General features: G+C 34.0%; 5 protein-coding genes and 2 non-coding genes across 7 annotated transcripts; 1 reads left to right on the forward strand and 6 right to left on the reverse strand.

The window, feature by feature from the left end:
* Positions 1 to 1713: 1713 nt before the first annotated feature.
* Positions 1714 to 2343, forward strand: LOC141597545 (flotillin-like protein 3). Its single transcript, XM_074418013.1, has one exon. The coding sequence runs from the start codon at positions 1714 to 1716 to the stop codon at positions 2341 to 2343; it is 630 nt and encodes a 209-aa protein (XP_074274114.1).
* Positions 2344 to 2587: 244 nt separating this feature from the next.
* Positions 2588 to 4689, reverse strand: LOC141593994 (F-box/LRR-repeat protein At3g26922-like). The gene is made up of 3 exons (XM_074414211.1): positions 3436 to 4689; positions 3158 to 3340; positions 2588 to 2976 (listed from the first exon to the last, which is right to left on the reverse strand). The coding sequence occupies exons 1-3, from the start codon at positions 4513 to 4515 to the stop codon at positions 2665 to 2667; spliced, it is 1575 nt and encodes a 524-aa protein (XP_074270312.1). The 5' UTR covers positions 4516 to 4689; the 3' UTR covers positions 2588 to 2664.
* A 642-nt stretch (positions 4690 to 5331) lies between these two features.
* LOC141593995 (F-box protein At5g03100-like) lies at positions 5332 to 8254 on the reverse strand. The gene is made up of 3 exons (XM_074414212.1): positions 7071 to 8254; positions 6328 to 6498; positions 5332 to 5791 (listed from the first exon to the last, which is right to left on the reverse strand). The coding sequence occupies exons 1-3, from the start codon at positions 8184 to 8186 to the stop codon at positions 5462 to 5464; spliced, it is 1617 nt and encodes a 538-aa protein (XP_074270313.1). The 5' UTR covers positions 8187 to 8254; the 3' UTR covers positions 5332 to 5461.
* A 1237-nt stretch (positions 8255 to 9491) lies between these two features.
* On the reverse strand, positions 9492 to 11841 carry LOC141597546 (putative F-box/LRR-repeat protein At3g18150). Its single transcript, XM_074418015.1, has 4 exons — positions 11336 to 11841; positions 10779 to 11118; positions 9937 to 10110; positions 9492 to 9824 (listed from the first exon to the last, which is right to left on the reverse strand). Exons 1-4 carry the CDS (start codon positions 11839 to 11841, stop codon positions 9492 to 9494), a joined length of 1353 nt encoding a protein of 450 aa, XP_074274116.1.
* Positions 11842 to 19824: 7983 nt separating this feature from the next.
* Positions 19825 to 19896, reverse strand: TRNAD-GUC (transfer RNA aspartic acid (anticodon GUC)). Its single transcript has one exon. It is a non-coding gene; the product is annotated as a tRNA-Asp (tRNA).
* An 89-nt stretch (positions 19897 to 19985) lies between these two features.
* Positions 19986 to 20057, reverse strand: TRNAW-CCA (transfer RNA tryptophan (anticodon CCA)). The gene has a single exon. It is a non-coding gene; the product is annotated as a tRNA-Trp (tRNA).
* A 419-nt stretch (positions 20058 to 20476) lies between these two features.
* On the reverse strand, positions 20477 to 23231 carry LOC141593996 (F-box protein At5g03100-like). The gene is made up of 3 exons (XM_074414213.1): positions 22151 to 23231; positions 21193 to 21363; positions 20477 to 20894 (listed from the first exon to the last, which is right to left on the reverse strand). Exons 1-3 carry the CDS (start codon positions 23141 to 23143, stop codon positions 20565 to 20567), a joined length of 1494 nt encoding a protein of 497 aa, XP_074270314.1. The 5' UTR covers positions 23144 to 23231; the 3' UTR covers positions 20477 to 20564.
* Between the last annotated feature and the right edge of the window lie 937 nt (positions 23232 to 24168).

A 24168-nucleotide genomic window follows, 5' to 3' on the forward strand; every position in this document is an offset into this window, starting at 1 on the left:
TTGTAACCTTCAATTCTGAGCAATGAAAGACTCTTAAGTTGCCCTTGATACCGCGTTAGAACTTTGGTAATGAATTCATTATTACTCGTATTATAATTAGCATGAAACAAAGTTCGGGGATTGAAGTCCAAGCATAACGCCATTGTTTCGACAAGAGTTGAGTTTTAAGGGCGTCGTCGGTGGACAATCGAGGTAATATTTGTGTGATCAATGCATCAGGTAAGGTGCCAGGTTCGATTCGTTATGGGATTCGAGCCTTAGACCTCAAGGTAGTAGATTAACTTATTAACCATTGAGCCACTTGTGTTTATTGTTTATATTTGTATTAGAAAGTAATATAACTTATAATACAAGATCTTATTTATCATTAACTATAACTACATTTATTTTAAATTCAAAATAATATATTATTTATCAGATTACAAAATAACCCCGATCAATTATTTTTCACTTTTACTTTATACAACATTAGTTTAAGGGGAAAAAATCGAAAATATTTATTTATCAGATTAATTTTTTTTTGGGTGCCCCCTACTAAAATCTCCTGCGTCCGCCCCATATCAGAATTACGAGAATCATCGGAACTATAGTCCATGATCGATGTGAATCAAGAAGAAAATTGTTTTCGATCTCGATCACTTTGGTATATTGTAGGGTTGCTAGTGCCCTAATATAAGGTAATTAAAACCCTAGTTTATTTTTGGGAGGAGGGGATTATAAAGGAGGCCAAAGTCAGTTACATAGCTATGGATCGAGGAACATGAAGTATTCCGTGCATCATATTTGTGATTAAAAATCAGAATGTTATTATTTTTAGTCGGTTTGTCCACTCTAAAATTAAATTGGAAAATGAGTGTTACGGTAACAGTTAATAGATCCTACAACCAGGTGTAACCAATTATATGGTGTTGAATTCGAGCACTATAATAATAAAGATTTCGAGTTTTGTTTTAAAGAATCCTAACTATACCATAAGATTTCTAAACTCACCGCTAAAACATAAAAATTTAACTTTAAAGCTCAGCAAAATAATTTCACTTTAAGAAAGATCAGCAAATAATTTCACTTTAAGAAAGCTCAGAAAAATTACACGTAAACTCAGTTAGATATAAGTTGGTTGTACGATGATATTGTACCACTTGAGGTATAATGTTATTTGTGCGATAAATATGTCAAATTGAAGCATGTATTGCTTACGCTCTGTTTGGTAAAACTAACTGAAAATGTAGCTGAAATCTGAAAAGGTAGCTGAAGACTGAAAATGTACTTGGACCTGAAAAGGTAACTAATAAGGTAGCTAAAATTTAGGAACCGATAAGATAGCTGATTATAGAAAAAAATGTTTGACAAACTAACTGAAAAGCTAATTGATTTTGATGAAATGACGTAAAATGATATGATAATTATTTAATAGTATAAATTTAATGTTCAAAAAAGTAAAAGAAAAGCAAATCAATACCTGAAATTTCAAATGCTACTCTAGGTAGCATTTCATGTCAGATAGCTTATTTTGTTAAATAAGCTACTTGTCAAACGTTTGTCTTGCCAAACAAAGCCTTACCCTCGTACTCCTGATGGTAGGAAAGTATACTATAGCTAGAATTAGGAAATTAGTTATTCGGTAATAATACAATTACTCCTAATTTAGGTAAAAGTATGATCATGAGTCTCTATAAATATACATCTCTTATATTCTTATTATTATTAACAACAATGTCGGCACTACCACAAAAACACGTAGTAGCAGGACCATACGAATACTTAGCCATAACAGGATGGAAAATCCCCGGCATTAAATTCGCTAAAAAAGCCGTAATCCTCCCTGGCCAACGCTACACAAGCTACATCGTCTGCCCCGTAAACTACAGATTGGAAGTACACGCAATGACCGCGGATAAACACCCCTTCCTAATTCCTGTAGTCTTCAGTGTTGGACTGAATGTCAACGACGAGGATTCGCTTGTGCGGTACACAAATCTCGTTAACTCGTACCGCATGAATTGTTTCGTAGAAGGGATTATTAAGATGGAAATCCGTGAACTCGCGGGTTGGATGACGATGGAGGAGATAGTATTTAAAGGGAGTAAGGATTTTGAGAAGAAGGTTTTTGATAAGGTGGAGTTAGCGTTGAATAAGTTTGGTTTGATTATTTATAATGCTGATTTTAAGCAGCTTGTTGATGTTTCGGGTCAAGGATATTTTTCGACAAAGATGGCGGCCGCTAATCAGGCTAAGATGGACGTGCCGGAGGCAACAATAAAAGGAGAGACTGAGACGACTAAGATTATGCGCGACAACAACTTGTCGATGTTGATGGAATCGTCGTTGGATTTTGTTGATTAACTTTGTCACTAAGCACATATCAATTGTACTTGGTTCCTTTCTCTATTTTAATTGCTCGCGTTTATCTATTTTAATTGCTTATGGAGCGAGTTCAGATCACCTGTCCCAGTTTTATGTTAGTGAAATCGTTGAATAGTAGAATTGAGGGAAATTGATCACCTGTGCCATCCAAATTTATTTTCAACATCATTTAAAATCGTTTCGCAATCAACAATTTAAAATGTAATGAAATCGTTCCGTCACAGGAAAAAAAAAATAAACACGACAGATAATTAGCTATTGGGACATAGGGAGTATTCTGTATTCCGTACATGAGTGAGATTACAAGAGTAAAACTCTGGCATGACGCGAACATCTTGGATAACTTAACAATTTCTGCATTACTTGAAACAAACTTGAGTGTCGTAAATCTGGCGATCGTTCGTAAACACTTTCTCCGGGATTTAACACCAATTTCTCCAAGACCTTAGCATGGTCGAGCACATACTCAGCTAACTCCACAATTGTTTCGTATAACCCTATGAATTGTACAACCTTGAGGTGCTGCCATGGATTCTTGAAGGCTGCCCTTTCCGGTGACTTCCAATAGTTTTTAGCCTTAAAGTCGTCTAAGAACTCTCTTGGGTTCTCGACCTGATCAAAACAACATGTATGAGCGTTGAACCGGTTTCCTTTATTTTTCCAACTCAAAATAATTGGCCATTTGCTAATCTTATATATTTAAGGTCGACTAACGTAAATAAAACATCAGTTACTAAGAAAAATAAAGGAAGTATAATAATTATGAAATACGATTATACGAGTAATAGAATACCTCATGATCAAATTGGTAAGGCTTGTAAGGTTCCGCGTCTATGGTTAATCTCTCTAAGTAGTGTGAGCTCCGCAACAATCTGGCAATGCCCGGTATACTTCTTTCATGTAATGAAACAATTTCCAAAGTCTTGCATTTTAATGGGATTATAGGCTCACCTCCCAACTCACACATAGACAAAACCTACAAACATTGTATTTAGAATACAGATGACAAAATATAAAAAGTAAACAAATGACTGTGACGAGGTGAGTACTAAGTACATACTAAGTACTAACCTGTGTGCACCAAGTCCCCAATGATAGTTTCTCAACATGACTAATTTTCCGAACAAGCTCATGAATCATCTCTGTTACGGCGTAGCTTGATTTTTGATTGTCCTTGTCCATTGAAGGAATATAAAATTTGAACTTCACTTGTACCAACGAAGATACATCTCTTAACCGGAAATCCTGCCAACACATAAAACCCGAAATCTTCAAGGTTCTGATACTAGGACCGGAAATCACCAACAATTCATCGCTTTTATCATCGTCTTGGTTTTGGCTGCCACCATATTTGATCACAAGATTTCTTAACTTACTACCAGAAGAAACGATAATCTGACTAAACCCCGCACAATACGACAAATTAAACGACTCCAATTCCGGACTGCCTTCAATAATCTTATGAATCTTATTGTTATATAAGTTCTCGACATATGTTAAGTTCAATTTCTTCAATGATTTCCATAAAAGCGACGAACCCAAATCGAATGTCCAAGCACTAAGGCTAAATTCCTTCAAACTATCACAAAATAAAAAACAATGAGGCAAAGAATACGATTTTACGTATCTATCAATTTCAAGAACAAGCACCTCAATTTGCTTATTAACTGCACATTGTAACCACAAATTAGTTGGCGGTTCAACCCCGATTTTCCGACCCTGGACTCTGAGCAATGAAAGACTCTTCAGTTGCCCTTTATGTAGCATTAGAGCATTGGTAATGAATTCATTAATTTTCGTATAAGTTTTATCAGGAAACCGAGTTCGAGAAAATGTTAGCGCAGAGCTTGAGGCCCAAGCGTAACGCCATCGCTTCGACAATAGTTGGGTTCTAACCGCCTCGTCGACAGGCATTAGAGATAATATGTGTGTGATCATTGTATCAGGTAAGTTGGTTATACGGTCGACGTTACTGTGTTTCATCCGTTTTCGTGGCGATTCTTGTTCATCGCTTGAATAAACAGGATCAAATACTGGTGATTTGCGCTCGTCTTCTTGTTCATCGCTTGAATTAACGTAATCGGATTGTTCTTCAGAGATATATTCATGATTTGGGGAAGAACTACGAGAATCGGTTGAATCCGAGTCCATGATCGATGTGAATCAAGAAGAAAATTGTTTTGGAGCTCTCTTTTGTAAATCGGGGGGTTATTATTGCCCTGATATACTGGTAGTCGATGAAATTGGTAAAACCCTAATTTGGTCTTTTTCCCGAGTATACCTCATCCGTCTCTGTCAATAGTTTACGCTTTACCGTCAATAGTTGCTCGTTCATGTACAATTTTACTCTTTTATAAACTTTTTTTAATTAAGTCTCTCTAATTCTCTCCCTCACAAAATTAATCAACCTGCAAAATTAATCAAATCCGTCAATCTACACAATTAATCAAATCCGTCAAGTTACACAAATATGGATGCTAATTCTCGTATCGATCAAGTAATAATTCTAATTTTTTTAATTTTATTAATTATATTATGTCAAATTAAGAAATTATTTAGACAATTAAATTAGGGTTTGTTTAAACCATCATCGGCGTTCGGATGTGTACACAGTCTCATATGATTCTTTTGTGGATGATTGTAGGTAACTTATCTCACTTGGTAGAAAGTTGAAATATGAAGATGGTCTTGCAAAAAATACAATAGCAATTTAAACCATTTTTACGATTTATTAAAAATGTAAGCAAAAAAAAAGTTGGACACTATTTTTTGACCCGTATTCTGGCCGTAATTCGGTCCATATTCTGACCCGACTCATATGACCAGATTTTGACCTTTAAAATCTTTTTACAATTCAACAATTTAAATACGGAGTATTACGTATAGAAAAGATATGAAAATAATTAATGGAATTAGTAGTGTGAGGGAACGAACAATAAGCAAAAGAATACAAGGGAACATGGCCTAAACAATTACTTTTTATCTCCCCGTCTCAGTTAATAGTTATCCAAATTTGAAATCTCCCGGGACAAAAATCATAAGTAATAGATAATTAGCTATTGGGACAGAGGGAGTATTCCGTACACTATGTGTGAGATTACAAGAGTAAAACTCTAGCATGACGCGAAGATCTTGGATAACCTAACAATTTCTGCATAACTTGAAACAAACTTGAGTGCCGGAAATCTGACGATTGAAAAAGACGGTGTTGTCCGTAAGCACCTTCACCCGGCTTTAACACCAATTTCTCCAAGACGTTAGCATGGTCGAGTATATACTCAGCTAGTTCCACCATGTACTCCCTCTCCATTTCGTTGAATAACCCTATGAACTGCACAACCTTGAGGTGCTGCCATAGATTCTTGATTTCCGTTGATTTCCAATAGTTTTCACCATTAAAATCAACGAGCACGCTTGAGTCGATGGCCTGATCAAAACAACAGGAGATTTTATTTCAACATAATCATCTGTCCAGTTTAATGTCTCAACAACTTCTGCTGCTGCTGCTACTACTACTACTATTATGCCCTCGTCCCGTTTTCATAATTATAGCGTACTAGTTTCTTAAGGTCAACTAAGCTTAAGACGGATCAAATATACGCATGTGAGATGAATAGGACAGAAGCAAAATGCATTGGAAAAGGTAAAATGTTGGATGATATTTGACCCGTCTTAAGCTTAAGGCGGATAGTGCTGTCTTAAGCTACTATCTGTCTTAAGCAAAGCTAGTCGTTTATCAATAAACAACCTACATAAACATAGCGACCAGCCTATTTAGTCGCTAATGAGGATAATTGGTCGCTAATGGCATTTAGCAACTAATTTTCAAAGGTCGCTATAGGCTCAGTCGTTAATCAAATATTGGTTGCTAATTAGCGACCAACTAAATTAGATGCTGATTAGCGACCAACTAAATTAATTAAGTTTATGATATTAGTTTGAATGGAGGGAATAATAGATTACCTGATGGTTACGGTAAGGTGTCATGTAAAAGGTTAATCTCTCTAAGCAGAATGAGCTTCGCAACAATCTAGCAATGCCGGGTAAACTTTTTTCGTATATAGAATCAATCTCCAGAACCTTGCATTGTAATGGTATTGTAGGCTCACTTCCCAATTCACACAGGGATAGAACCTGATAGCATTATATGTAGAGAGCGTGACAATGTGACAATCTCATATCCTCGATCCATTGGTCTCAGTCATTTGTTTAACTTCGATTAAAATACACATACATAGCAAAGAGTCATAAAAATAAACGAATAATTGAGACGTGGTGACTATTTAACGACAAAGGACCAACCTAATTTGAAAACAAGGTGCAATAGTTTTTCGATTGACCGATGACCCATGATGCAAATTGTATCGTAAACTACATTTATTATACATCGACAGACCTACTGTTTTTTCCATTTCAATAAAATACTCCTCACATATATTAGAAAAATGAGATGAACTATTTTGTACGGAGGGAGTAGTTCATAATACTCCGTATAACACAAGCAAATAACACGTGCTTCTCACGTGGTCGCAATTGCAGGGTCAAATGTTCATTTTTCTTTTCTAGTAAATAAACTAATTCATGTGGGTGGTGAGTATTACATTTCATTCTCATCTCAAGTTGCTTTCGATTTTAATAATTGTATGTGTACTCATTCATCTCTCCTTACCTTAATAATCGTGTGTAAAACAACGGTAAACACTAACCTGTGTGCACCAAGTTCCCAATGATAGTTTCGCAACATGACTAATTTTGCGAATAAGCAAATGCATCATCTCGACAGCACGGCTAGAGTAGCTTGATCTTAGATTGTTATCTTCATTGTGCTCATTCATCGTACAAAATCTGAAATTCACTTGTACCAACGAAGATACGTCTCTTAACCGAAAATCTTGCCATCCCATAAAACCCGAAATTTCTAAGCTTCTAATACTTGAACCGGAAATCTCTAACAATTCATAGCGTTTATCCTTTGCATTCTCACGTTCATCGTAGTCGTAGTTTTGGCTGCCACCATCTTCGATCACAAGATTTCTTAACTTACGACCAGAAGAAATGATAATCTGATTAAAACCCGCACATTGTGACAAAATAAACGACTCCAATTCCGGACTACCTTCGATAATCTTATGAATCTTGTCATTAAACAAGTTCGTGACGCATTTTAAGCTCAATTTCTTCAATGATTTCCAAAAAACCGAAAAACCCAAATCAAATTTCGTAGCTCTAAGGCTAAATTCTCTCAAGCTATCACACAAGAACAAACTATAAGGCAAAGAATACGATTTATTTTCATATCGACAAAATTCGAGCACAAGCACTTCAATTTGCTTATTAATTGCACATTGTAACCACAAATTAGTTAGCGGTTTAACCCCGGTTCTCCAATCCTGGAGTCCGAGCAATGAAAGACTCTTCAGTTGCCCTTTATGTAGCATTAGAGCATTGGTAATAAATTCATTAGTATTTGTATGATTATTACCAGGAAACCAAGTTTGAGAAAATCTTAGTACCGAGCTTGAGGCCCAAGCGTGACGCCATCGCTTCGACAATAGTTGTGTTCTAACCGCCTCGTCGACAGGCATTAGAGATAATATGTGTGTGATCATTGTATCAGGTAAGTTGGTTATACGGTCGACGTTACTGTGTTTCATCCGTTTTCGTGGCGATTCTTGTTCATCGCTTGAATAAAAAGGATCAAATACTGGCGATTCGTGCTCGTCTTCTAGTTCATCGCTTGAATTAACGTAATCGGATTGTTCTTCGGAGATATATTCATGATTTGGGGAAGAATTACGAGATTCGCTCGAACCCGAGTCCATGATCGATGTGAATCAAGAAGAGAATTGTTTTGGAGCTCTTCTTTGTAAATCGTGGGGTTACTATTGACCTGATAGGCTGATATACGGTAGTCGATGAAATTGGTAAAACCCTAATTGGTCTTTTTTTTTTTGGAATACACCTCCTCCGTCCCGTCAATAGGGGGATGTTTTAAGCTTTCAATAGTAACCCGTTTTTCCTAGGGTCAAGACTCAAGACCCGAAAAATCCCGCCTACTACTGAAATCGAAATGACCCGTTAATTTAGGGTTGAAACCCGATTCAAATAGGTCAACCCGTTAGATCAAAGATAAATCAAGAATTTTATAAAGTATTAATATATTTTAATATATATTATATTTGAATTAAAAAATAAAAAATAATTAGTTTTTGTACTTTTAATTAAAAATATTATTAAAAAATCAATATTATACTCCATATTTAGTAATATTTTATAACAAAATTATTAAAATAAATTAATTTTTATAACTGTGTCAATATAATTAATGTAATCATGAAATATGATTAAACTATTAATACTCCCTCCTATTTCCTTATATATTCCCCTTTCTTTTGAGCACAAAAATTAAGAAAGGGAAGAAAGAATGAATAAAGTAGAATAAAGTATTGTGAGTTGTGAAATTTATAGGTGAGAGAAAATAATAAAGAATGAATGATGAATAAAGAATAGATAAAGTAATGAGAGTTGTTGATTTTTAGAAGAGAAATTAATAAAAAATGAATGAAACTTACCAAAAAAGGAAAGAGAGAAGATAATCAAACTTGTGTAAAAAAGGAAAGAGGGAAGATAATAGGAAATTGGAGGAAGTATTAAATATGTTTTAATGTTGAAAAAATATTTTTTCAATTTATTTAAAAATGTCAGAAAATAAGGCGTTGGACGCAATTTATTTTTTCAATTTATGACCCGATGCGTGTCCCGACCCATTTAACATGTCTTAATGTCTAATGAAAATTATTAACTTTAGAACTTGCAAAATATCATTCATTTCCACAGAATTCTGCTATATGCTAGTAAAATTATTGACCGGTGGAACTCATCCTTTTCATTGTCAACAATCTTTAAAATCGTTTCACAATTCAACAATTTAAATACGGAGTATTACATATAGAAAATTAATGTCATTGGAATTAGTAGTGTGAGATAACGAACAATGCAACCCTAAAGCAAAACAAGACCAGGGAACATGGCCTAAGCAATTTCTTTTTATTTCCTCGGTCCGAGTTAATAGTTATCCAAATTTGACATCTGGGACAGAGGGAGTATTCCGTACAGTATGTGTGAGATTACACGAGTAAAACTCTAGCATGAAGCGAAGATCTTGGACAACCTAACAATTTTTGCATAACTTGAAACAAACTTGAGTGCCGGAAATCTGATGATCGAGATCGAGATCGACGTTGTTGTCCGTAAGCACTTTCACTTGGCTTTAACACCAATTTCTCCAAGACGTTAGCATGGTCAAGTATATACTCAGCTAGTTCCACCATGTACTCACTCTCCATTTGATCGAATAACCCTATGAACTGCACAACCTTGAGGTGGTGCTGCCATGGATTCATGAAAGCCGTCCTTTCCGGTGACTTCCAATAGTTTTTACCATTAAAGCCGTCCTCGGCCTGATAAAAATGATCAGTCATTTGTTAATCTCATTAATTTGAGGTCGACTAACGTAAATTGCTCATGGAGCACACAAAGTATAGCAATTCTGTAATACGAGTAATAGATTACCTGATGACAAGCGCGATAAGGTTCCGTGTCTATGGTTAATCTCTCTAAGTAGTATGAGCTCCGCAACAATCTGGCAATGCCTCGTATACTTCTTTCATTTAGTGAAACAATTTCCAATGTCTTGCATTGTAATGGTATTGTAGGCTCGCCTCCCAACTCACACAAAGATAGAACCTAGAAACATTATAATTTGTTTCAGTCATTTGTTTATCTTCAATTAAAATACATATGATAAAAAATAAACAAGGAAACAAAGCACAAATAGGATTATACATCTAGTTGTACCATAAGCATTGTACAACCAAGGTATAAGAAATCCGAGCTTATATTTATTCTTTTTGAGCTAATTCAAAGTTCATGTTTTTAATGTGTAAATGGATGAGTTCAATACTTTCTAATAAAACTCATATTCTTTACCATAAAGCTCAGATACTTTATCACAAAACTCAGATTCTACATCGTACAACATATACAACTTGTTGTATAGTCCATGAATTGAAAACAAAGGACTGTGATGAGATTAGTATTCATACGAGAGGGTGATGCTCATACTCGATAATTTATGCACTATTGAAATACACGTGACAAAAAATAAAGAAGGAAACAAATTACTGTGACGAGATGAGTATTCAATTCATACAAGAGGGTGATGCTCATACTCGATAATTTATACTCTGGTTAATCAATCACGTACTAATACATATGTGTTAGTAGTTTAGTACGTGATTGATTAACCAGAGTAAAAAGTAAACAAATGACTGTGACGAGGTGAGTATAAAGTGGGTCATACAGAGACTCGATAATTTATACTCTTGTTAATCAAACACATATTAAGTACTAACCTGTGTGCACCAAGTCCCCAATGATAGTTTCTCAACATGACTAACATCGCGGATAAGCAGATGCTTTATCGTCTTTAAAACACGGCTATCATAGCTATCGAAATCTTCATTATAGCCTTTAGATATATAAAATCGGAAGTTCACATGTACCAACGACGATACGTCTTCTAACCGACAATCCTTCCATCCCAGATAGCCTGAAATCTCTAAGCTTTTAATATTAGGACCTGAAATCTCTAACGATTTATCACTTGTATCCCCTCCATAATCGTCTTGACCTTTGCCACCATATTTAATCACGAGATTTCTTAACTTACTGCCAGAAGAAACGATAATCTGACTAAAACCCCCCACAATACGACAAAATAAACGACTCTAATTCCGGACTACCCTCAATAATCTTATGAATCTTATCATTACACAAGTTCTTTACGAATGTTAAGCTCAATTTCTTCAATGATTTCCAAAAAACCCAAGAACCCAAATCAAATTTCCAAGCACTAAGGCTAAATTCCGTCAAACTATCACAAACAAAAAAACTATGAGGCAAAGAATACGATTTTCCACAAACTTCAAGAACAAGCGTTTCAATTCGCTTATTAACTGCACATTGTACCCACAAATTAGTCAGCGGTTCGAACCCGTTGTAACCCTCAATTCTGAACAATGAAAGACTCTTAAGTTGCCCTTTATGGAACATCAGAGTATTGGTAATGAATTCATTATTACTCGTATTATTAACATAATACCCAGTTCGGGAAAACGTTAGTACGGGGATTGAAGCCCAAGCGTAACGCCATTGTTTCGACAAGAGTTGAGTTCTAAGGATGTCGTCGACAGGCAATAGAGATAATATGTGTGTGATCAATGCATCCGGTAATTTGGTTATGCGGTCTTCGTAACTAAATTTTATTCGTTTTCGTGGCGAGTCATGTTCATCTTCATGAACTTGTTCATAGTTTGAATAAAAATAATAAGGATCATATAATGGCCATTCGTGTTCATGTTCTTCGGAGATATAATTTGGGGAAGAATTACGAGAATCACCGGAACTGTAGTCCATGATCGATGTGAATCAAGAAGAAAATTGTTTTGGATCTCGATCTCGATCTCTTTGGTATATCGTAGGGTTACTATTTCCCTAATATAATGGTAAACGAGGCTATTGGTAATTAAAACCCTAGTTGTTGTTTCTCAGGAGTATAAAGGAGGACGAAGTCGGTTACATAGCTATGGATTTTGTGTGGATGGACGCGAAGCTTGTGTATTGTGATCACCCGAAAGGGAATGAGAACGTTATTTTAGCGGGTTTTTCCGATCCGCTCTCAAATTAGTTATTAACACAATAAAAATCTTATCTTTATTAATTCAGAAGACAATACTCAATCCAGTGCGTGCCACGTCATTAATTCAACCTTTTTTTTTTGGAAATACATGTTATGGTGGGACCCGTTAGTGTGCAATGTATTTATTTCTTCAGAATTCCGGCTATACAAACATGCGACAAATTCCGTCTTAGAACAAATACTATGAAATAATTTTATACATTTCGAATAAATGAAATTAATGACATATAAGTGAAATGAATTATAAATCGGAATAAATGAAACTAATTACAAATAAATGAATTACATAATTTAAAAAAAAAATTAATAATAATAAAATTACATAATTACGAGAAGGAATTACATTTAATAACGGGATTGAATTACATATAATGCGAATAAATTACATGCATAATTTTTAAAAACTAGATAGTACGATATATTTTTTTAAAAAAATATCCTTTGTTATTTTCTCTTAAACCATTGCATGTGAACACGTATTTGTAACAAGTTTAAACATTAATTATGTCGATCGCTGATTTAGACCAACTAGATAAGTACAATAGAAAGGAAAAAAAATACATCCAAAAACATTAATACCGGCCCAAATACATACCCGTGCAATTTTGCACGGGTTTAAAACTAGTATAACTTTAATTTGAATAATCTCAGAAAAAGTACATTTAAAATCGATTTGTTTTACATCGGTTGAACCATATTCATATATAACTGGATGTATAATCCTATTTGTGGTAAGTGTTTTATAAGTAGTTCAATAAAAATACTCCCGCCGTCCCGGTCAATTGTTGATTGATTGAGGTTTACAACTTTTGTGGTTCTTATAGACTAAATCCCGTAAGGTGGGGTCTTTTGTGACTAATTCCATTTAACTACAACTAGTTTTTGAACCCGTGCACTGCACGGGTGGTAACGTAAAGTATTATTAAAAGTAACTTAATGTGCTTTTTGAATTTAGTAAATTACTAATTAAACTTTAGAAAATGGGTTTAGTAAATTACCCATACACTTTTTAGTAAATTATTAATTTAGTAAATTACTAATTAAACTTTAGTAAATTACCCATACACTTTTTATAAGTTTGTGTTGCTTAATTGTGAAGTACTATGCTTTTTTTTGCTTGACTTTTTAACTTATGAAACGCAAAATCTGAAAATTAAATATAACATTATTGTAGATTTCATAACCTGTTTATTTACGCAATATACATTTAATTTTACTCATTGTTGTACGTTTTATATCATATTACCCCGCTTGTTTGTTCTTCTCTCAATTATTTACCTTTTCTCTCATCACTGACTTGACAACCTCGAAACCCACCAATAGACCTGTCATCATAGTGATGACTGCATTGCACTAAAGACCTCGAACCACAACGTCCCTCTCATCCCATATCTCAGCAGCCCCCACAACTAACCATCACCCTGCAATCCATATCATACGTCCTCCAGCTACTCATCCTCTCCTTGCCTCCACCATCCCCTACGTCCGCGCGGCCCCACCCCATGCGTGACTCCCAACCCTTCTCGTAACCTTATGCAACTCCCCACCCCATTATTACCTACCCATCGTGACCCCTCCCCTATCACGACCTCCCACCATTAACACCACCCATTCATTCTCTATTTACTAACACGTCATTTACTCATTATCTTTCAGTGTCGTAATATTATGCATTAATTGTTAGATAATTTTTTGAAGTCACTTCAACTTATATAAATTGAAAATAATATGAAGTATTTAAATTGATTTTTTAATAAATTTTTTAATGACTCTATATTACTCCCTCCTATTCCGAATAACTGTCTCATTTGCCATTTCCGTCTATTCACATAACTGTCCCATTTGCCATATTTGGACTTGTTTTTTTTTACTTTTATACCCTTGGCTCTTTTCTTTATTTACCACCCCAACCACCCATAAACCATTATATTCAATACTTTTCATTATTTAACTCCTATATTCTTACCCCTATACAATACTTTTCATTATTTTAACTTCATTTCTTAATTTTCATGTCATTGTCCAAATGAGACAGTTATTCGGAATAGAAGGAAGTATCTATTAATTACTCGTGATATGATATATTTTATGGAATTGGTTGAGAAGAATCACAATAATCATTTATGCATTAATGGTCATTCATTAATAAAATACAATAATTTGTCTAATATATATATATATATATATATATATATATATATATATATATTTCGTTCTATCGTTCTATTCCTAAGGCACATGTTAGAAAAACCCTTATTCCTATACGTGTGGACGTATAAAAATTAAAATTAATATGTCAAATACAAATATATGCTAAAAATGAAAATAGATAATTATTGACCGATACACGGTACACCCAAAAAAGAAAATAGATAACTATTGACCAGAACGATGAGAATATTTTGAAAGGATTTAAAAAATTGAATAAATTAAAATCTTATCCCTTAGTATTATAAAGAATGAGACCAATGTCACTTTGAGAGAAGAAGTGGTGGTCACTTAAAGCAATATCCGTAGTTTAATTATTTACCATAATATATTTATAAAGAGGACAGTTAATTTGGAATAAATTTTAGAGAAAATAGGACAATAAAAGTAAAATAGGGGGAGTATCACTCTTATCTTACATATTATATTTACTACCATGTTGTATATTTATGAGCGTGAATAATCTACACGTTTATAATTGGGTCTTATATCATGCTTACACATGTCTCGTATATCATGTTAATAACTTCGTAAAGAAACGAATTATACCATGTGCGAAGTTTTAAAAATGTTTTTAATAAAATAATTGTTGCAAATAGAGATAGAAAAAGGAGGATAAACTTATTAAGATTATGAAATGGTAGTTGGTACTCGATCTGTTTCGGGCTTTTTTTTATTCCATTTTGGAGGGTCTCGGTCAATTGTTTGTCTTTATATTTTAGATTAATCTTTAAAACAAAAAAAATTGAATCCTCCCCACTTAATTTAGTCTACTTGTCATCTAATAATTGACTCCTTTTTTTCCTTGTCTTTCTGCCAAAACAAAAGGCAAATAAATCAATTGTATCTTTTTATTTTAGATTTGCCTTTAATAGGCAATTGAATCCTCCCCATTTTGTACTTGTCATCTAATAATGACCCTTCTTCTTTCCTTGTCTTTCTCCAAAACAAAAGGCAAATAAATTGACCAAAATAGAGGGATTATACTCCATTTTATTACCCTACTTCTATTTTGAAATGATTTTAGGAAAAAAAATTCATAATAATTTTATTAATATAATCGAATTACCAACACTACAGCATTACATGCACATTCAAAAGTTATAATCTAATACGTTGGATATCCAAATACTTACTCTAATCGAAATATGAGACATGAATATAGTTAACGATAAACATTTTCATTTATTTAGAGAGATTTTATGGAGAATGATATGCAATATCCATTTTTGTTATATACGGAGTACCATCTTTTCCTGCAATATATTATGCGATGGAACTTGGAAGATACAACTTTAAAATACACAAAACATAGAGTAATATGTACATAGCTATATCATATATACAACTAATATACTCCATATAAGGATTAAAGATGGGAAAATATGAAGAATGCGAAAATAGTAGGAAGCATAATGAGTATATGTTTGAAATTGATGAGAGACAAAAATAAAATAAAATTATAAGGATCTGAGAGACTAAAAATTACGTCCAATTAGTGACAAAATAGTAAAAAGCTTCCTTTTTTAATTGCCCTAAAAATTACGTCCAATTAGTCACAAAATAAAATTATAATACCGTGAATTTAACTTGTTGATTATATTTCTGTTATGGAATTTTTGGTATTTAGGGCAATTAATTATTAGGCCAATATTTTTGTCAATAATGACACCTGAGATTCAGAGCTGATCGTTTGCGGGCTTGGGCCGTACACGGGCCGGGCCAACCTGAATTAAAAGTGTTTGGCGGACCTATTTTTCCTGTCCGTGTCCACTTTAACATGCTTATTGAAGTTGTCCATACCCGTCCGATATAAGTTAGCGGGCCTGCCCATGGGCCGTCGCGCTTTAAAATATAGAAGACACGGACTAAAAATGATGTTTAGCGTAGCAAAATCGAACAATATACTACGTCTTTGTGCTATATATTACGTCCTCATACCGACATTAATTGTTTTAAGGCATAATAAATTGCCCAAATTGATGATACAACAATTTTAGTTTTATTTTTCTTTCTTAATTTAATCGGGTGTTGGATTGTTACATGGACCTTGGTTAATTATTTAGTTTGGTAAATCATTTTATGGAAGTAAAAATACATTATAAGCTATTAGCGGGCCTAACGGGCTGTCCACGAACATTTTTATTTAGTCCATACCCGCCCATTAATTTAGCGGGCCGAGTTTTCCATGTCCATTAACCATTAATTTTAAAAATTTTTGTAACCAAGCCCGTTTAAGTAGCGGGCCGGACGGGCCGAGTTGGACGGGCCAGTCCGGAGATGATCAGCTCTACTGAGATTCTTGCCATTAATGATTAAATTTATTACTTTAGACATAATTTATGTAGTATTTTAAAGGCAATCAAATTAATTGTTATATAGTGCATAATTTTTGCACGGGTTTAAAACTAGTATAACTTTAATTTGAATAATCTCAGAAAAAGTACATTTAAAATCGATTTGTTTTACATCGGTTGAACCATATTCATATATAACTGGATGTATAATCCTATTTGTGGTAAGTGTTTTATAAGTAGTTCAATAAAAATACTCCCGCCGTCCCGGTCAATTGTTGATTGATTGAGGTTTACAACTTTTGTGGTTCTTATAGACTAAATCCCGTAAGGTGGGGTCTTTTGTGACTAATTCCATTTAACTACAATATGGTAGTATGATGATATGGTCGTTTCAGACTTAGTTCTTTTGCTATCTTCTTAAACCCTAAACACAAGCTGTATTTAACTGTATTTATAATTCTAGTTAGCTTATAGGGCAAGGCAAAAAATATCCTCTAGTATCGTAAGATATTATCACAAATTTTTTTTGATAATTTTCTCTAAATACTAAGGCTCCGTTTGGCAAGTCATTTCAGATACATGTTTTGGTCAAAGTAGCTTATTTGACCAAAATTTCAGGTACCTTATTTTTTTTGTAAGCGTTTGGCAAGTAGCTTATTTAACCAAATAAGCTATCTGAAATGAAATGCTACCTAGAGTAGCATTTGAGATTTCAGGTATCTGAATTGGTTTGATTTTCCGTGTTTTAACCTTTAAATCTTTACTATTAAATGCTCCGTAATTATCATATTCTTTTACGTCATTTCATCAAAATCAGTTACATTTTCAGTTAATTTGCCAAACATTTTTTTTATATAATCAGCTTTCTTATCAGTTCCAAATTTTCAGCTACCTTATCAGTTACCTTTTCAGGTTTTATTTAGCGTTTCAGTTTCCAACTACCTTTTAAAGTTTCAGCTACCTTTTCAATTAGTTTTACCAAACATAGCTTAAATGTACCAAATAAAAACTAGATACTAAAATATAAATTTTTGGTGTCTACAAAACCCCCCCTCGATACGGGTTGTAGAAAATTTGATATCGGATGCAACTTCGTCTCGAAACTTGAAATATAATTATGCGAGGTACATTTGACTTGCTCCCATATCTTCTACTTGAACTTAGAGAAGGGAGATGAAAAGCGAAAATTGTTCCACCGAGCGTGCCAATTTGTGAACAATAAAAGTTTCATACCAACGATAATAAATAAAGAGGAACGAAAAAATATGGAGCAAAAGTTTTATTTTATAACTGGAAGATTGAGGGTTACAACTTTCGTAGATCTCTTAATTTCATCCTAAAGGTTAGGGTTTTGATAGTGACTACTGACTACGAGGTTCTTGTTGACTTAATCTCGTACGAGGATGATGAATTTTTTTGTGAATTATTCGATTCACCTGCAATTTGGTAGTAGGATGATATTGTGTTTAAGACTTAATCAATTTGCTCTATTCTTCAACCCTAAACAGAAGCTGTATTTTATAGTTCTAGCTAGTTTATCATCAATCAATACTATATATTAAATCCAGAAACCAAGGGACTTCAATGTAATTAAAGAAAGTTATACAAATTAATTATACTATATAGTTTTAAATCATTAGCACCGTGTGATGGACCTGATTAAGGGATCTCAATGCAAATACTATATAGTTTGGGTTAAAAGTATAATATAAAGATGCCTTGATGAAGAATACTTATGGAAACTACATTAAATTAAAGTAATTAATTTTAGAAAACACAATAATATAGTAATTTTCCTTAAAATTAACATGCCCCGCTTATGGAATTAATTAGTATCATCATAAAATTATAAATTAAATTAAATGTAGTCAAAGTAATAGTAGCAGCAACGAGATTAATAAAAATTTAACAGTATTAATGTGCGAGTAGTGACAGTTATAATAATGACAGTGGGAGTAGTGAATGTAATAACGAATGTAGTGAAAGTAACAGTGATAGCAATGAGAAAAAGTATGAACAATTAAATAACCAATCGACTCAAGAAAATATTTTATTTATTTAAATATAGGCCGGATAAAATTAACGGGAATAATGAATTTAATAGAAAAAAATAGAGGAATTAGTAAAAGAAACAATAGTAACCACGTGAGTAGTGAACGTAATGATATTAACAAAGAATGTCGTGAAAGTAATAATATTAATAGCGGGGCAGTGAATGTGTCTCATAATTTGAAAATAAATTTTACTTTCATCATAATTACAAGATATGTTATAGAAAAATATATTACTAATAGTAAACGTGTGAGTTAGACACCTCCAACATAGTTTATTTTATTGAAAATAAAATTTGACGGTAAAAAAAGGTAGCCCGGGCGAAGCCGGGCACCAAACCTAGTTTAATGTATTATACAACTGGTTGTATATACAACTTATTTAATATAGTTGAGTTTTGTTATAAAATTATCGAGATCTACTAACAAAATTATCGAATTATGATACAAAGTTATTGAGCTCAATAGAATAATTATTAATAACTTCATCAAATAGCTCAATAACTTGTAAAATAGCTCAACAACTTTGTGTAAGTAATTGGGTTTTCATTATATCGTATCTGTAATTGGACTTTTATTACTATATCATATCAGTAATTGAGCTTTCATTATATTATTTTTACAACTGGAATATACTAAACTTTTCCTTTTCCACCGATTAATACAAAACATTAATAATGATAAATTTAACAATTAAAATTTAAAATTGAGTTAAATAATAGTTGTATAATTGTTATTTTCTTTAATATTGCTATCTAAATGAGCTACAAAACATTAATAATGATAAATTTAACAATTAAAATTTAAAATTGAGTTAAATAATAGTTGTATAATTGTTATTTTCTTTAATATTGCTATCTAAATGAGCGGGATTGACACTAAAGGGAATCGGCTAAACCGAAGGGTTATTTACATAAATCACAACATGTAGATCGGTATCATTTCATCGCTAATTTTGCAAGTAGATGATCAAACTATATATAGTCATATTAGTCAATCCCGTCTTTAATTTAACCAAGTTTTTGAAAACACGTAAATGATCCATTAATCAAACATCAAACATTCATATTCAAGCTCCCTGTCGCTCTATCGGTACCCTACTAGGCCAAAAATTATTAAAAACAAAAGCAAGTAAAAAAAAAAACGCCGTTGCCGGGGATCGAACCCGGGTCACCCGCGTGACAGGCGGGAATACTTACCACTATACTACAACGACTTAGTTGCTGTCTGGTTTCCTGGTAAGATAATTATATACGTCTGAAGAAATAAGCAGAAACAAAAAAACCGTGGTGAGGATCGGGAAATTGAACCCGACGTGAATCGAACACGCAACCTTCTGATCTGGAGTCAGACGCGCTACCATTGCGCCACGGATCCTCTTGTTGCTTATATACGCTGTTAGTTAGCCATACTTTGTTCAAATGGCACTGTTGAGAAACATCGATTTTTATTTAACGTCATCTTAACTTCAATAAAAGAAGATTATGAGAGGTATGTTCATCAAAGAATGTTGTACACCAAAATTTTATATTTTGGAATCTATTTGTCATTTGTTATATTTAGTATTTAGAGATAATTATCATAAAAAATTGTGATAATATCATATGGTAGTAGAAAATATTTTGTACCTTACCCTATAAACCAGAAGGTCTCACACAAATTTCACAGTTCACAAAATTTTATTGTAGTCGATAGGCTCGGTCTTATACTAAATTGGTGTGGTAGCCTTAACATTCTGTACGAGGTCGTCTCTAAGAAAACTTGAATTGTAATTTCTTAATAGTACGAGTGAAACACAAAACGCACCTCTTGAACGAATAATGGCTAACAAGTACACAAGGAAGTACGAGTATGTTTTAAGAACATGAGACTAAGTACGCGAAATTACATAAGTAAGACACTGGCCTGACGCGAACATCTTGGATAACTTAACAATTTCTGAATTACGTAGAACAAATTTGAATGCCGTAAATTTGACCGTTGACATTCTCGGTAACAAGCTTCACCGGGATTTAGTACCAATTTCTCCAAGACCTTAGCATGGTCGAGCACGTATTCTGCAAATTCCGCCATGAATGTCCTCTCTGTTTCGTCGAATAAACCTATGAACTCTACAACCTTGAGATTCTGCCATAGATGCTTGAAATCCGCTCTTTCCAGTGACTTCCAATAGTTTTTGCCGTTAAAGTCCGAGAACTTACTTACGTTGTCGACCTGAAAGTAAATTGTCGACTTACATAAATTGCTTGTAGCTAATAATAGCGAATCCAGAAAAATTTCTTTCTGGGTCCTGATTAATATTTAAAATCTATATATACACATAAAAAAAAAGTTATAAATTTATTTTTTTAGCCTGAAAAAAAAAAGTATTTTCGGTGTCCTTGCACCCCTGAATGTTATTATTAGTAGATCTGCCGCTGGTAGCTAATCAACTTATATTGAGGGACTAAGCATCAATAAGCAAACTAAAGCGAACATAACAATTGGGAAATACGGAGTAATAGATGATTACCTGGTCGTAATTGAAAGGATCCATGTAAAAGGTTAATCTTTCCAAGTAAATTGACCTCCGTAACAATCTGGCTATGCCTGGTATGCTTCTTTCGTTTAATAAGTCGATTTCCAAAGTCTTGCATTTTAATAATATTGTAGGCATAATTTCCAACTCACAGAGAGATAGAACCTGTATATTAAAGATTGTGACATACAAATTCATATAATACATGGCAAACGAAACCGACACATAAAGAAAAGCGTATTTATAAGTCCAACTTCAATGGACGTATATCAAAGGCCATGTTTAAAAATAGAATAATAATAAGGCGTCATTGGGTGCGCCGAGATTGGGTACCACCCTCTCACATGCATCCTTTATTGAAGAGTCTCTACTTATTGCATGTCAGAGGGTGGCGCCGAGATTGGGTGTCATCCGGTGGCGCCAACTCATTTTCCTAAAAAATTCAGGGCGTGTGATTGTTTATGATGAAAAATTACCTGTAATGAAAATTGTGTTGTGAATGCATCGACATTGGCTAGTTCGTATAACAAGTAATAGAAGAAAATAACACCGGGTTATCAATTATCATACCGGTCTTTGAAGTCTAGCTTATGTGATCAAACGCATTTGTATGTGAGAGGTCGGTATTTATACTTTAGTCTAGTTTATAGTTGAAACAAACAGTTATTATACTGCTGATGTCAACTAACTTAGCAGGTAAAGTGTGGTTAGGTAAAATGGTGGAACCCATGATTAGGGTTTAAATCCCGTCAGCATCAAAATCGTCCTCATGGGTCTCTTTACAACAACAACAAAACAACAACAACAACAAATTAGCTTAGTTCGGTAAAGTGTAGTTAGGTAAAGTGGTGGTACCCATGACCAGGGTTTCAATCCTGTCAGCATCAAAATCATCCTCGTGGGTCTCTCAACAACAACAACAACAACAACAACAACAACAAAAACTACTAACCTGTGTGCACCAACTCCCCAATGATAGTTTCTCAACATGACTAGTTTTGCGAAGAAGCCGAAGCACCATAGATTGACATGCTTGAGGGTACTCTTCATGATCCACAACCATTGAAGAAGTCATACAAAATCTAAAACTCACTTGTACCAACGAAGACACGTCTTCTAGCTCGCAATACTGTCTTCCCATTTCACCCGAAATATCTAAACTCGTAATACTAGGACCCGTAATCTCTAATTTATCTCCGTCATCCACATCATTTCCATCTTCTTCTTGGTGACTAATCACTAAATTTCTCAGCTTTCTAGTAGAAGAAACAATAATCCGGCTAAAACCCGCACAATCCGACAAAATTAACGACTCTAATTCCGGACTACCCGAAATAATCTTATGAATCTTATCATTATACAAGTTCCTCACGGATTTTAACGTCAATTTCTTCAATGATTTCCACGAAACATAATAACCCAAATCGAAATTCGAAGCATTAAGACTAAATTCCCTTAAACTATCACACACAAAAAAACTTTGAGGCAAAAAATATGATTCTTCGTAACATTCAAGTTCAAGAACAAGAACCTCAATTTGCTTATGAACTGCACATTGTACCCACACATTAATCGGCGGGTCAATCCCGTCTCTTAGACAACCAATACCGAGCAATGAAAGATTGATAATTGGCCCTTTATGTAGCATCAAAGCATTGTTTATTACTTTAAGTTCTTCATCTTGTAAATCTCCGCTTCCGGAGAATTTTAGGGCAGGGCTTGAAGCCCATGCGTAACGCCATCGTTTCGACAAGAGTTGGGTTCTAATGGCGGCTTTAAATGACATTTGAGATAATATGTGATTGATCAATTCATCAGGTAAGTTGGTTATGCGATCTACGTAACTATGTTTCATCCGTTTTCGTGGCGATTCACGTTCATCGTCGGAATGATGAGAATTGTATTCGTCTTCCGAAGAACTAATATAATTATCGCTGTAATCCATGATCGATGTGATTACAAGTAAAAATTTGCTCAGGAAATCTCTTGGTAAATTGTAGGGTTATTACTTATTACTGCCCGAGGTATTTGGTGAAACCCTAATTAAGCCGTGGTTAATGGACTTATATTGGTGCAAATAAGGTGCTCAAGACCAGGGGTGTTAATGAGACGAGACAGCTTGCGAGTAACTTGAGATCGGCTCGGTCAAAGCTCGGCTCGTGCCAGCTCGACTCGGGCTCGCGCTCGACTTGAGAGCTTAACGAGTCAAGCCGAGCAAACACTGGCTCGACTCGAAAAGCTCGTAAGCGGCTCGAAATTGCTCATATGTTTATAAAAATATTCTATGTAGTGGTGCCAAAGGCTACGCGACTCAGCTAATGTTATTGTAGATATAACCTAATAATTTCGGAGATATTCTGTGTAGTGGTGGAGTCGGGATTTATAGTTGGGGACCTAAAAATCTGAAGAGGGATAAATGAGAAATGCCATTTAAGGAAAGTTGAAAAAACGTCCAAAAATTTAACCAAAACTTTTGAAAACTTCAATTTTCAGTGGTGAAAAGCGTCTTTACTAGCCCCCTCGCTTCACCATTAATTGAGTTTCTTTTTATCGCAAAGTCCTGGTTATTCAATTCATTTCACAATGCAATTTTTACTGTGGATCATTTTTTATTTACTTTATTGATTAAAAAATTGTTTTCAATGTATTATAATATTAAAAAATATTATTTAAATATTTTATTTTACACATTTTAAATTTAGTTGAGTTGAAACCCGTATCACTCAAAATTGAAGAATTCAAAATCTAACCTCATAATACCCAAGTATGATTCTTGATTACAAACTCATACCCATGCACGAAACAAACGCCTGGTATAACGTATCACTCAACGACAACATCTTTTTAATGCAATCCTTGAAGCAAAATAATCTTAACCGAGTACACAGAGGGCATGTCCTTACGGAAATCCTCTCTCTATTCCGGTCATTTATTTACCTTTGATTTTGACACAAAAATTAACGAGGAGTG

This window comes from Silene latifolia, chromosome 8, assembly GCF_048544455.1.
Source record: "Silene latifolia isolate original U9 population chromosome 8, ASM4854445v1, whole genome shotgun sequence".
Lineage (NCBI taxonomy): Eukaryota > Viridiplantae > Streptophyta > Magnoliopsida > Caryophyllales > Caryophyllaceae > Silene > Silene latifolia.

Coding starts and splice junctions, on each gene's coding strand:
- LOC141597545 (XM_074418013.1), top strand. CDS start 1,714: ATGTCGGCACTACCACAAAAACACGTAGTAGCAGGACCATACGAATAC.
- LOC141593994 (XM_074414211.1), bottom strand. CDS start 4,515: ATGGACTCGGATTCAACCGATTCTCGTAGTTCTTCCCCAAATCATGAA. Junction 3,341..3,435: donor TGGGGACTTGGTGCACACAG/GTTAGTACTTAG, acceptor CAATGTTTGTAG/GTTTTGTCTATGTGTGAGTT. Junction 2,977..3,157: donor CTTACCAATTTGATCATGAG/GTATTCTATTAC, acceptor TGTTTTGATCAG/GTCGAGAACCCAAGAGAGTT.
- LOC141593995 (XM_074414212.1), bottom strand. CDS start 8,186: ATGGACTCGGGTTCGAGCGAATCTCGTAATTCTTCCCCAAATCATGAA. Junction 6,499..7,070: donor TGGGAACTTGGTGCACACAG/GTTAGTGTTTAC, acceptor TAATGCTATCAG/GTTCTATCCCTGTGTGAATT. Junction 5,792..6,327: donor CACCTTACCGTAACCATCAG/GTAATCTATTAT, acceptor TGTTTTGATCAG/GCCATCGACTCAAGCGTGCT.
- LOC141597546 (XM_074418015.1), bottom strand. CDS start 11,841: ATGGACTACAGTTCCGGTGATTCTCGTAATTCTTCCCCAAATTATATC. Junction 11,119..11,335: donor CTTGAAGTTTGTGGAAAATC/GTATTCTTTGCC, acceptor GGGGGGTTTTAG/TCAGATTATCGTTTCTTCTG. Junction 10,111..10,778: donor TGGGGACTTGGTGCACACAG/GTTAGTACTTAA, acceptor TAATGTTTCTAG/GTTCTATCTTTGTGTGAGTT.
- LOC141593996 (XM_074414213.1), bottom strand. CDS start 23,143: ATGGATTACAGCGATAATTATATTAGTTCTTCGGAAGACGAATACAAT. Junction 21,364..22,150: donor TGGGGAGTTGGTGCACACAG/GTTAGTAGTTTT, acceptor TTTAATATACAG/GTTCTATCTCTCTGTGAGTT. Junction 20,895..21,192: donor ATCCTTTCAATTACGACCAG/GTAATCATCTAT, acceptor ATTTACTTTCAG/GTCGACAACGTAAGTAAGTT.